The sequence below is a fragment of the Pleuronectes platessa genome, chromosome 19 (genome assembly GCF_947347685.1).
Source record: "Pleuronectes platessa chromosome 19, fPlePla1.1, whole genome shotgun sequence".
In the NCBI taxonomy this organism is placed as follows: domain Eukaryota; kingdom Metazoa; phylum Chordata; class Actinopteri; order Pleuronectiformes; family Pleuronectidae; genus Pleuronectes; species Pleuronectes platessa.
In genome coordinates, this window is record NC_070644.1 from 10750470 (window position 1) to 10764325 (window position 13856).

Below are 13856 nucleotides of genomic sequence, written 5' to 3' on the forward strand. Positions count from 1 at the left end.
TCCTTGACATTTTAAACTGAAATGAATGTTGAGAGTGGTATCTTCACTCACCTTCTCAGGTTTGGTGTCAGGTAGATCTGTGCTCGTCTGTTTGCAGACAAGCTGCTTCTTCCTCTCCATCCTCATGGCCCTCTTATGAAACTCCTCGTTGTGATCAAGCAGATGTCTGGCCAGGGCCGGGAGAGCCAGGAACTTCAGCTCGCAGTGAGAACACTGGTACAACTCAGAGTCCTCGTCCCCGGGGCCCGGTGACATCATAAAATCCCTCTTCAGGTCTGTGCTGTGGTGGTCGTTGTAGTGCATAGAGAGCAGCTGGCCCGTGCTGAAGGACAGCCGGAAACATTTTAGACACTTGAATGGCAGCCAATCGGCGTCTTCGTCTTGCTCGGCCTCCAGCGGAACGTCCAGCACCTCCTTGTATTCCTCTTCCACCGCACTGTCAGGAATCTTCTCCGGTTCTTTGGCATAGATAACGGTGAAGTAGCGACCGAGCTTGCTAGCATGCTGCTTCTTGGGGAAGACACCTGGATGGCGCTTAATGTAATGCGAGACAATGCTCTTCCTGCTGAAGGCCTGGAAGGCACAAAGAGAACACCGTCGATTCTCCACAGCCAAACGCAGGTCTTCACTCATTTCTGAATTCTCTGGCTCTGCTACTGGGGGTGCGATCACTTTGCTAGGGCTTTCACTTAAGGTCTTGGACGCAGCAAGACAATGGGTGTAATAAGCATCGATGTCATGGCGCTTCTGATAGTGTGCTGCCAGGCCTTTGCGAATAGGATTTGTGTATGCACAAAGGGCACATTTGAAGACATTGTTTTTACCCTCCGGCTGAGCGCGGACGTTGTTGTGCTTGATGCGGTAGTGTCGAGCAATGCCTTTCCTGGTGGAGCAGAAGTATTTGCAGAGCTGACACTTGAATATAGCATGTTTTTCTGTCTTGTTGATGGGTAACTGGGAGAGGGCAAGGTCCAATTCACTGACCTCCTGGACTTTTGCAGAACTTGATATATTACTAGCGCTGCATTCTGCTACTGGCTCTGTGTCCTTACCAGAAGAGAAATGTGTAAGCGAGGGCGTGAACATATTAGAGGCCGACTGATTGTGATACTTCTCGTAATGAATTTTAAGTTTCTCCAGTGTACCGTGCGTGTACGGACACATTTTGCATCTGTACGCGCCGTAGCCCTGCCTTTGGGTTTTGCACTTGTCCTCTCCTTCAGTTCCATCAGTTAGTTGCTCTATGTCATCTGCAAAATCTTCCGCAGTGACTTTCACTAAAGGGTGTCTTTTCTGATAGTGAGTTAGGACACCATGGATGCGAGAGTTCACATAAGGACAGTGGCGACATTTATACACAGAACTAGGGTTGATGTCAGCCTCCTGTGCAAAATCGGCAGCTTTTACTTTCATGCCTGGGTGCTTCTTTCCATAGTGAGTGAGGAGTCCATGGAGACTGTTGTACTCTGATAGACATACAGTACACTGATAAGTATTGTTTGAGATGGAAAGACGTGGGTGGGGAGGATGGGGACTGCTTTCTTGATGTTGTGTGGCAATGGCCAGCGCTCCATCATCCTCTAAAGACTCACATTTGAAAGCAACGTGTTCTTCAGCAACCTGCTGGTGGATTTTTTCCGCTGCGCCATCCCCTTTGATGATATCCAAGAGCACAGATTCATCCCCTTCGATGGCCCAGGGGTGGACCGCCTGGTAGTGACTGGTGATGTCCCATATTGTACAGGCCTCAAAGGCACAGTCTCTGCATTTGTAATGTTTAGTTTCCATATTGGCCCCTGGTTGCTGGGAGGTTTCTGGCCCTGCCCATAGCTTGCTGGCCATGTACGTGTAATCAACATTGTGCTCGGGATGGCGTCTTTGGTAATGGAGCAGCAGGCCCTGGGGTTCAGCATGGGAGTAAATGCACCATTCACAGTGATAGCCAGCCTCCAGGATTCCATCTTGGTAAGCCCAGTGTAAAATTGTCATGGCCGTGGCTTTCACAGTGGGGTGCTCTCTCTTCAGATGCTTCTTCAGGGCATATACGTAGGGGGATGTGTAGGTACAGTGTCTGCACTTGAGGGATCGCAGGGTCGTAGTATTCTCAGGGTCAGGAGGTGCTGGGACGGCAGCAGAAGAGACACTGCCTGACTGAACCATCTGTGCACGCTCACGTTGACTCCGGACAACCGCAGTGTGGCGACGTACTAGGTCAGCATTGGCCTTGGTTTCTTTGTGCTTCTTCTGGTAATGAATAAGTACTCCTTTCACTGTGCGGTTGCCATAATCACAGTGCTGACAAAAGAACAGCTCATCCTCACCTCTATCACCAATTCCTGGTTTAGGGCTTGAATTGTTGGATCCATCGTGACCATTATTTTGAAACTGCTTCAAAAATTGTTTGGGAGTCGCAATTTGTAATTCATCCATTAATTTCATCAAACCAGGAGTGGGAGGGCCATGTTTGATATATTTTGCCGTCACCTTTACTTCCGGGTGTCTTTTTTGATAATGGACTAACACACCAACAACGGATTTGTTGCTGTACACACAATGTTTACAGTAGAACATTTCTTCATCTGACCCAAATAGTGCTGCGCTGGACTGTTTTTGAGATGTGGACATGCTGAGGTTAAACGAGGAGTTGGCTGCAGGTTGTGACTGATCCACTGACACGACCTTCATAGTTTTCTGTATGCGGAAGTACGATGCCTTCTGCTCTGGGTGTTTCTTCTGATAGTGGACCAAAACAGAGTGCATGTTGGGGCTAGCAAAGGAACACACGTCACAATCGTACACAACAACATTACCACCCATAGCTTCTTTAAGGGTGTCGGCTTCTGCACTAGTTTCAGGTGTCTTGGAAACAGTTTTCGGCACCGGGCTGGAGGAGGACCTGGGCGTTGACGTGGCGGAGTTGAACGTCTTGGGGCCAGAGTTCAATATTTCCCTCAGAGTTTGTGATTCACTCGTTTTGTGTGGCTGCTCCACCATGTAGCTAGAGAAGATCATGGCGTTGTTGATTTTCACTGTGGGGTGCATTCTTTGGTAGTGGGGCATCAGGCTCCTGACATTTGGGCTTGTATACGAACAAAAGCGGCACAAGTATAACAGATGTGGTTGGTTAAAGTTGAGCACATTGCTTGCCTCGGGGTGATGTTCCATGTAGTGTTGGTGCAGATCGTTGTAATTTGTGTATTCTATATAGCATTCTAAGCAGCGGAAGACCGCGCTCTGGTCTTCTGGGTCCAAGATGTACTTAAAGCTGAACTTGATGTACGGGTGCATCCTCTGGTAATGAGTGCTGACGCTACGAGCGGACTTGTTGTGGTAATCACAGTGTTTGCAGTAAAAACGTGCAATTCCGGTTTCCTCTGAAAATTCAGCGTTCTCTTGCACTGTGCTGTCGCTGGGATCAGCAGAGATATTCTCACTATCATCTGAGAGAGTCATCGATATTGGAATATTCCTAGGTTTTGACTTGGGGTTGCTTTTTCTTTTCCCTATTCTGCCTCTTTCATGAGAGATCATCGATTCTCTTGCATTAAGCTGTTGTGTGTTGAAGGCAAAAACTGGGGTTTTGACGCCATGATTTCGACCCTCTTCATCAACACCGGTGTGATTTTCTCCGGTTTCTTCATCATCCATGTCATCCAGATTTATGATCATGTCCTGTTGGATTTGGCTTATCTTGCTTTGAAGGTTACTGGCAATTTCATCAATTCTGGTTCTCTTCTTGACTGAGGATAAGTCCAAAGGCAAGTCGTTAATGGACTTCCTGGCTCTTTTCCCTGTTACTAGGGGCTTTTTGGTTGCAAGTCCTAAAATGGAGGTCTGGGTTTTTTGCAGAAAGATTGGAGAAGCATCCACTTCAGTGTCTGGCTGGTCAGTCAGCTGGCTTTCAAAGGCAGAAGGATCTAGGTCATCACAGTAGGAATGCTTATGCTGCTGGTGAACCCTCAGGCCTTTCAGAGTGGTAGTGGAAAAGCTGCAGAGCGTGCAGCGATGAGGGTTCTGCTGGTCATTTGGTGTGCTGGTTATCTTTTTTCCATTGACTTTGGAGCTAACATTGCCTCCATTTACTGACCCGTCACTGCCATTCTGAGGTTCTGGGCTATCGCTTGTCAGGTCCATGGTCTCTAAATCTGTGGAATTGTGGCTCTGCTTGTGCGTGCCGAGTTTTAGAGGGCTGGTGCAAATAAACGGGCATTCATCACATTTATATACTGTGGTTTTGCCAGAGAGGTGAATGTTTTCAATGTGGCGGGAGATGCTGCGCCGGTGCATGGTCAGGAAGGAGCAGAAGGGGCACTGAAAGCGGTTCATGTACTTTCTGAAAGGTATTCCTTTCGTCTCCAGTAATTTGTTATCCTCGTCCGTTAAAAGCTGCTTTGCGTCTGCTGACAGGGTTCCAGTGTAGCTGGGATCATCTATATCACCCAACTCTTCGTCATCATCATCCTCTAAGCTGCTCCTGGAGTCTTCCTCAATGAGTAAGTTGGCATCCATCTCTATGACACTGTTTGAGACATCAGATGAAGCAAACCTCTTGGATAAAATAGATGTACCTGTGCTGTTTGGTGTTACAGCACTAATCTGTGCAAGCTGGAAGGATGAGATCTCTGGGACTGACTTTTCCAGTGTGTGCTCTGGCGTTTTTCCTCCTGTCTCCTCTTCCTCCTTTCCATGATCATCAGCAAAACTGATCTTTGTTCTAGCCGGGCTATGGGAGGAAGAGGAGGGAGAATCTGGTTTGGATGAACTTCCACTGGCCTCCCCTTCCGGCTCTGCAGTGCAGGAAACTATCTTGACCTTGTCGCTGTGCTCCTTCACCACATGACTAGTCCAGCTGTCCTTCTGGTCTGTTTGATAGTCACACCACTCACAGGCAAACGTTCCCTTCACGAGTGCACTAGCTGCTTCAGATTCCTCTGGAGGCTCGGTGTATTCTGAGGGATCACCAGCGCTCTCTGACGGAACTTTCCTGTGATACATGAGTTGGTGTTTCATTATCCTTGCTCTGCGCGGAGACTTGTACGAGCAATACTGACAGGAAAACACTTTTGAATGGTCGTTGTGCACTATAACGTTGTAGCTGGGTGGCTTTGCTGACTGTGAGGAGATGCTCACATCTGAATCGTCCTCTACAAGATTATGCACTTTTTTGGTGTGATTTCTTAAGAACGATTTTGATCTGAAGTAACGGACACAGTGCTTGCACTGATAAAACGGCAGATGGGTTTCAGCTGTCTGCTTCTGTGGTGTTTGATTCAAACTGTCAGCAGAGTTGGGGCCTACAAAAAAAGAAAATATGACATTTAAATAGTGAAACAAAAACATTTTGATGCAATTATTTATTCTATTACAGCTGTTTCTGTTAATACATGAAGCCACATATATAATACATATATGATCATTCTACTGTCGTTGTGTAAAAAAAAGAAATGTTTCTTAATCCTTTTCAAATGAACTGTAACATCTGAATTAATATGGTAGACATACTCGTGCCAGCTTTAGAAGGTGTATAGTCCCTCTCATCCTTATCCTGCATTTCCTCCTCTTCTTCCTCGTCTTCTTCCTCGTCTTTCAAAGAGTCAGACTCATCTGCATCTGCAGGCTGCAGGAAAGCAGTGTGCACTTCCTGAATGTGGGTTTTTAAGTCGTCATATGACTCGGCACGGAAGTCACAGCCATCACACTGCAATACCTCCATCACTAAAGAGAGGGAGCACTCCCTGGAAAATCAGGGGAACCTGCAGAGCAAGAAGAGAGAGAGAGAGAAAGAGAGAAATCATGAGGACATGCATCATTTTCCAAGGAGTCCACGGTGAAATAAAAGTCTCATTCACGTGGTTGTGAATGAAAAGAAACAAGCAGTTTATGAGAATCTTGTTAAGGTGTTTACATGTGCCATTGGCTAAAACCCATTAACAATGCAAATGAAAGTATATTTATAGAGCATGGAGACTCGTATATACAGAGCTATCGCAAAGCTTTAAAGCTGTTTAAGTCATTTTAGGACTAATATTATTCTATTATGTTTCATTATTCACTGCCCTGATCATGCTCTTACATACAAATTAGCCTGGTAATGATTTTACAGAATCACCAATAGCAATTCCTGTTGTGAACCAAAAAGTAATGAAGTCCCCGCCTTTTCCACATAAAAAGACACTTACAAGTGAAATAAGTAATGCTTAATGGTAATGATTATGTGTTTAAAATACATATTTTTAAAATATATACATAAAAAAACACTAAAAATGTATAAATAATAAAAGAGACATAAAATAGTTTGCTGTGTTTCAATGGCAAAATATTTTTGGGGAAAATACTGTTATTGTACTTTGAGGAGAGGGAAGAAAGGCATCATTCGCATTAATGTTTCATGAATACATTCATGCTGATAAATGCCTGATTAGGAAGTAAAACCGTGAAAATTAAAAGTCCATATCCAAAATCACCACGAAACACCTTCCAAAAAAGCAATGCAAAATTGCGTGTATACGAGTTCTCTGTCACTGCAAAAATATGAATATGCAGATGTACATATTTATGCAGAACTGCCACAAATGTCTGTCTTCTCATTACAATGCACCACATGTGTGGAGTGTCATAAATTGATATCAAAATGATTTTACAGCTCGAATATGACCGGAGCTGTCGACAAACTCTGATAGAAAGCCCAACAAAACATGACAAAAGAAGAAAATTTGACTGATGCTGCTGTTGCTCAGAATACTAAGAAGGTCCCAGTTTTGTAGTGTAGCATCATTCAAAGAACAATGGCGGGACTGAGGAGGGATTATGGGCTGATTTGTCCCATTTTTATTACCTTGGGATAAGCAACAGCTGGAGAGCAGCTCCACAGCTCAGTATTTAGAGCAGACTATTCCATCAGATTGTATCAACTGCTCTGAAATAAGATTGAATGAATAAACGCAGAGATGAAGGCTTTGCGTCTTTGGGCTCCTCCGCAGTTCGGATTTGGCCAGGGGGGGAAAATGTAAGCTGATCATGTGGCCCATCATTTCATAGCGTTTTCATCACAGCTTTTCTAATCAATTGTTGATGTTGTCTTGAAAAAAAGGAACATGTAGCTCACACTTCAAAACCACAACATCTCCAACACTTTTTATAGGTGGACCCTGCAAACACAGGTCCCTTGTAATGGTTCCACCGGGTGTAAACCATCAGACAGTTCATCTATATTACATCCCAATGTGGATTTAAGTTGTTTTGAATCGTCAATAGGCTTTTCTCGTCAGTATCTCCTCGATGAATTATCAAGCGTTTCCTTTACTTTGTCCACTTGTTCATACAGATATTAAAAGTTATCAGTTGGAGAAAAAAGAACTTGAAATACAAGACAAGAACTAGTAAAGCGAGTTAAACCGCCAAGGCCAAACAATCCCCTCTTTCAGGTTTGTAGAAATTACTTGGCTATCAGCAAACCACTGTTGTGATTGTGTAATTGTATTAGTTTCGTGTACAGTGTGTGATGAATTTCTTTTGTGAACATTTCTAAATGCCCCATGTGCTTTTTTACTTTAACTATAAATAATACAACTATGCGTTTTAAGTAGATTTAGCATTTTCTTCCTCTTCCAGCAGATCTGGACTGTTATTTGTGATGTGCACTAGATTTTCCAACCACTTTAATATTAAGTACATGCTTTCCTAATGAACATGTTCTTCCCAAGTCCTGTGCAGACAAACAATAAAAAACAAAAAAACATCTACAATAGCACTCAGTCGCTCACACACCTCCACCGAACAAATATGTCAGACTTTTTAAATTCCAATGTCATTTCCTTTTTTAAAAGGTGCTGCCTTTTCAATAAAACATTTTCCAAATCAAAACAATGTATTATTAAAAAGCCACTTTTGTAAGAAATGTTTGTTTATCACAAGGTCACATTTTAGTATTTAATTAGGAAATCAACAACGTTTTTTGTAAGTATTCAAAGAGGATTAATGGTTCACACTGGAAGCATGGCCTTTCCAATCCATCCCCCAAAAAACTGCACCACAACACACCATGACTCATGTCGGCTCATCTTAACTATATGACTCAACTAGAACTAACAGGTCGCCTCATATTCTTCCTGAATTTATATGTGAACTTACACTGAACAATAACTGTAAAAATAAAAATAATTTACTGACTCATGTTTATCCTTTTTCAGCAAGGCAGTTTATACAGGAAAATAATCCATATAATTATTATACACAGTGATTTAGACCAAAACAAGTGAATAAGCATTGATTTAATTGTAAACAGAGAAAACCATAAGGCCTCTTGTAATGGCTACGTTTCTCTTCAGTAATAATGTGATGTGCTGACATTGCTTCCGTGAACTTCTGGTGAAACTGACTTAACTGTTAACATCAACGTCAGGTTTGCATAAGTGAAACAATTCTAAAGTGCTCCAGATGTTCCTGAAGAGATGTCACTTGACTAAGAGTCATTGAAGACTACAAATATATAAAAAAAAAAAAAATGGTGGTGCGGAATTTGGGGGAAAAAGCTGTTGCCCCCCATTGGTGGAAGTGCAATGCAAATCTGGCTTAAATAAAGATGTTGTCCATTGTTTTACAAAGACAATCAATACTTGTTTTTACTTGTGTAATTCCTCATGTGAACAAGGAAACTTTTAACAAATTATTGGTAATTAATTTCCATTAGAAAAACCAATGAGACAAATTGTGCACAACACAAACAGGATTAGTCAGAAAATCAGCTGGGATGTTTTTTTTATCAGAATGTAGCTTTAATAGCACTATGTAATTCAGCCCACTGCTCTGGATGGTGACACCCAGAAATTTCAAGCGTGATCCAGTCTCAGACGGTTGGGAATCCCGCCCTGCTTCCCACACCCAACCGTCCTGCCAGTGGAAAGCTCCATGTGAGCCGGCCAAGCCGCCAGTATGTCCCCGAGCAACCAGGGGATCCATTGTTGTCCAGGGTCAGGTTACAGCCTCACCACGAGGCCCCACCCTGCGCTCTTGGCTGTTCAAGGCAGTTTTGAACAAAGTTGTCTCCTAATGCCAGGTTCCTTGACATAGATATCAAGAGAATCCTTTTGGAGAAGGAGGGGAGAGGAAGACCCAGGGAGGAGGAGAGAAGACAAAAAAGTCTCCTACACAACCATAATCTGCCTTAGAGTAGGTTGTGTCTTTTCAGCCAGTCGGTTTCTACACCACACCAAGTTAATGGGTGAGATTGTGTCACTGCTTTCATCTAGTCAGCTGGGGATCTAGCAGGCAGCGGCTGAGCTGCTCAGATCCTCCTCTGAGCTGAGCTTCAAGGGCAGCCATTTTAGGAGCTGACTGTGTGTGTGTGCTTAGGTGTTCAGCCAGCACACAACATGGACCCACAGATCTGATCCTGTTCCTCAAAGGCAGGCAGCCTGTCACTGGAGAGCTGCTGACAGAAATGTATCTGCCAGATGCACAGCGCTGTACCCAGGCCGTCTTCCCACACCGCTCAGCAGAAAACATCTCAAACTCTCGCCAGCCTGATTTTGCCTACTCCTCTCATTTCTCACAGACATTATCCCTGACATCAAGAGATTTTCAGAGGGATGGCAGGAAACCTTGTTCTGTAGAGAGGCGCAATAGGTCGGAGAGAGCTGCAACACTTTGTGGAGAGAAGCACAGCAGTTGCGTTTTGTAGGACCTGCCAACCGCTCTCCACAAGGGGGTCGAAAAATGTGAGGCATGTCTGAACTTCTTTATCTCAGAGCTCTGCAGCCCTGAGCCACGAGGAGAAGACGACAGAGAGAGGGGGCAGGAGAGAAGCAGAGGGAGAGCGAACAGGCCTCGAGGGGAAGGGTGGGAGGAGAAGGGAGGCAGCGAGGGAGCATGACAGAGCCACCTGGAAGACCTTCAGTGGTAGGCAACGGAGGACAAAGCCATCAGACTGGGCTCCCCAGATTCCAAAGTCTACTGACATTTGTTAATCACCAACCGGTCTCTCTGCATCGGTGAGCTCTGCCAGCAGTCACACCCTCTACTCGAACTGGCTGACAGCAGCTGCTCTGTCTGAAAGAGGGCCTTTGAATAAGCCAGCATTAAGCTGATTAGGAGTACAGAGGTTTTGTCCTTAACTGTTGGTTGGCGCTACCGTCTCATGGCGTTCGGGAGACAAAGAATTCCCGGATATCTTAGAATATTGCGTGGCCTGGCATCCTGGCTACAGATCATTTATTTGGACAGGACAGGACATGCATCTTGTCAACCGGCACAGCCTCAATAATTAATGATCCATCGATCAAAAATGACAGGCGGCTTTTTAAAGGAAAAATACAGTGGCAATAACAGCAGGGAAGCCAGAGCCATGGATATTGATTTTTGCAGATATGAGATGACAGCATCATGAGGAAAAATCAATAAAAAAAATTGTTTCAAGAAATTTACAAGAGAAAGAGAGAGGAAAGTGAAAATGTATCAGCATCAAACTCCAAATTCTGATGATCTCTTTAGCCCGATGTTTTCAACCTGGTTCACGAGAAGCTGTGAGAGCTCTGAGGAGGATCTCATAGTGTCTGCAGAGGAACAGAAAAAACGCTGCGTCACATGGACCAGTGAGAGTTTGGCCTCTTGCACAAACATGAGATGGAAAGAGAGAGAGAGAGGGCGAGAGAGCTGGAGATCAAGATGGCTACTCCCATTCCCTGATGTCTGCAGCCGTGGAGAACTAAACACACCGGATCTGATAGTGTGCTTAACAGTTGCACAAATATCACACATCAACATGCAATCCAAAGATGTCCCAGTTCTTGTTTCCCTTACAGGAACCGAACTCTTTATGATGATTGCTATGATGACATGGCTGAAATTAAACACCTTTGAAAAATAAATGCATACAGACAATGAATGCCATGGAACTTTTATTATCTAGCTACCCCTGGAAACTGAGGTCTTGCATATGGTACTTGTTGGCAGTATCAGAGGTATTTCCAATTCTGGTATTAGTATTATATATCTTTTTACGGAGACAATACAAACTATAACGTTGAGTTGACCAGAAACCCTTTACAACACATCCTCAACAAATATGGAACAAAATGCTTGAAAAAAGTGGAAGGATATCTGTACCCACCTGCTCTACACAGATGTTTGTGGAGCTACTCTCACCAATCATGTGGGAGTGTGTGAATGACTCAAATATCAGTACGATAAACAAAAACATTACAAAGCAATAACATTTTGTTAAAACAACCAATGACATTCCTACCAGAACCATGATTTAAAAAAAGCTGACGCTCACATGCTGATCATATTCACGCTCAATAAACTAACAGAGATTATGAAAGTCCGGAGTATTTGATAATTATTTTTGGCTCAGAACCACGCTGATGAAAATAAGTGTTAAATCCCTCTGGTACAAGGCCGGTGCCTGTTAGGTTTACTCACATGGATTCAGGTTGATTATTTTATCCTGAATCAGTCACATGAGACAGGGTGTCTGGTGCACACCACTGTGACAAAGCCAGTTTAATAATATCCAGTAGCAGTGTTAACATGCTGGTTCACTGACTCCCTGGGGTCACTAATATTCACATTATGTGATCAGAGAGCTTTTAAAAGGCTCAGTGTACACCAACCCTAGATTCTCCTCACAGTAGTGTGTCTTTTGGACACCTTCTCCTTTAAATAACTAAAAGTTGCTAAAAACTTGGAACAGTCCTTTAATCAGATATTCTATTGAAGAGTAAAATGAAATTGGGAATTTGGTCAAAATAGGGAATTTGAGCGAGGAGCAGAAGCCAGACAGACATTAGCATCACAAGATGTTCTAAAAAAAAGTAAAAGGGAGACAAAGTCAGAAGAAAGCTGTAAAAACTGAGAGGAGCAACAGAGCACAAAAAAACTCTGTGCAACATCATACTTGATAATGGTGGATTACTTTTTATGCATAGTCACCTTGATCTTATGGCATCTGATGCAGGGCCGGGTCTAGGCAGGGGCAAGAGGGGGCCTGGTCCCCTCAAATAAATGTTGTGCCCCCTCAAACTAAATAGGGTTAGGGTTAGGGTTAGGCACAATGCCCCCTCAAGATTTGTGGCTGCCCCCTCATACATGCCTGTCTAGACCCGGCCCTGATCTGATGTCATATTACTATACTGCAAATACATGAACATAACTAATACTTCACCTTTGTCTTTTGTCTTTGTATTAAATAAAGGATCAGGTACAGTGCCTTGCATAAGTATTCACCCCCCTTGGACTTTTTCCCCATTATGTACTGTTACTAACTGGAATTCAAATAGACTTAAATAAACTTTTTCCCGTTTGATCAACAAAACATGCATAGTACTTTGGAGGTGCAAAATAAATTTTATTGTGACACAAACAATAATGAGAACAAAAAAGTTTACATCTGTTGGGTGCATAAGTATTCACCCCCCTGTGTCAATACTTGGTAGAACCCCCTTTCGCTGCAATTACAGCTGCAAGTCTTTTGGGGTATGTCTCTACCAGCTTTGCACATCTAGAGATGGAAAGGTTTGTCCATTCTTCTTGGCAAAAAAGATGAAGCTCAGTCAGATTGGATGGAGACCGTCTGTGAACCGCAATCTTCAAGTCTTGCCATAGATTCTCTATTGGATTGAGGTCTGGGCTTTGACTGGGCCATTTTAAGACATTAACATTCTTTAATCCAAACCATTCCTTTGTAGCTCTGGCTGTATGTTTAGGGTCATTGTCCTGCTGGAAGATGAACCTCCGCCCCAAGTCTCAAGTCTTTTGCAGACTGCATCAGATTTTCTTCAAGGATTTCCCTGTATTTGGCTCCATCCATCTTTCCCTCTATTCTGACCAGTTTCCCTGTACCTGCTGAAGAGAAGCATCCCCACAGCATGATGCTACCACCACCATGTTTCACTGTTGGGATGGTGTGCTCAGGGTGATGGGCAGTGTTGGGTTTTCGCCACACATAGCGTTTTGCATTGAGGCCAAAAAGTTCAATTTTGGTCTCATCTGACCAGAGCACATTCTTCCACATGTTTGCTGTGTCTCCCACATGGCTTCTGGCAAACTCCAAACGGGATTTTTTATGGATCCCTTTCAACAATGGCTTTCTTCTTGCCACTCTTCCATAAAGGCCAGATTTGTGGAGTAGACGACTAATAGTTGTCCTGTGGACAGATTCTCCCACCTCAGCTGTGGATCTCTGCAACTCCTCCAGAGTAACCATGGGCCTCCTGGTTGCTTCTCTGATTAATTTTCTCCTTGTCCGACTCTTCAGTTTGGGTGGACGGCCTCCTCTTGGTAGGTTTGCGGTTGTGCCATATTCTTTCCATTTTCTTATGATGGATTTTATGGTGCTCAGAGAGATGTTCAAAGGTCTGGATATTTTTTTATAACCTAACCCTGCTTCATATTTCTCCACAACTTTATCCCTGACCTGTTTGGTGAGCTCCTTGGTCTTCATGATGCTGTTTGTTCAGTAATGATCTCCAACAAACTCTGAGTCCGTCACAGAACAGGTGTATTTATACTGAGATTAAATTGCAGACAGGTGGACCCTATTTACTAATTATGTGACTTGCAAATGTGACTTGTGAATGCAATTGGTCGCACCAGATCTTTGTTAGGGGTTTCACAGTAAAGGGGGTGAATACATATGCACTCAACACTTTTCAGATTTTTATTTGTAAATAATTGTGAAATCCATGTAATATTTCCCCCCACTTCCAAATGATGCACTATTTTGTGTTGGTCCATTACATAAACTCACGATGAAATAAATTTTAATCTGTGGTTATACGATGACAAAATGTAGAAAAGTCCAAAGGGGGTGAATACTTATGCAAGGCACTGTAGCTCCGGTTGTTTTCTTATTTTTT

At 43.5% G+C, this 13856-nt stretch overlaps 1 protein-coding gene across 4 annotated transcripts in view; it reads right to left on the reverse strand.

Moving 5' to 3' along the window:
• The window catches only part of znf462 (zinc finger protein 462), a 46434-nt gene that overhangs the window by 18371 nt on the left and 14207 nt on the right, over positions 1 to 13856 (reverse strand). For all 4 annotated transcript variants that reach the window (XM_053410731.1, XM_053410727.1, XM_053410730.1 and 1 more), the window contains exons 2-3: positions 5503 to 5753; positions 52 to 5294 (exon numbers count right to left, since the gene is read on the reverse strand). In XM_053410731.1, the coding sequence (XP_053266706.1) occupies positions 52 to 5294; positions 5503 to 5713 (5454 nt within the window). In that variant the 5' untranslated portion in view covers positions 5714 to 5753. The remainder of the gene's footprint in view (positions 1 to 51; positions 5295 to 5502; positions 5754 to 13856) is intronic.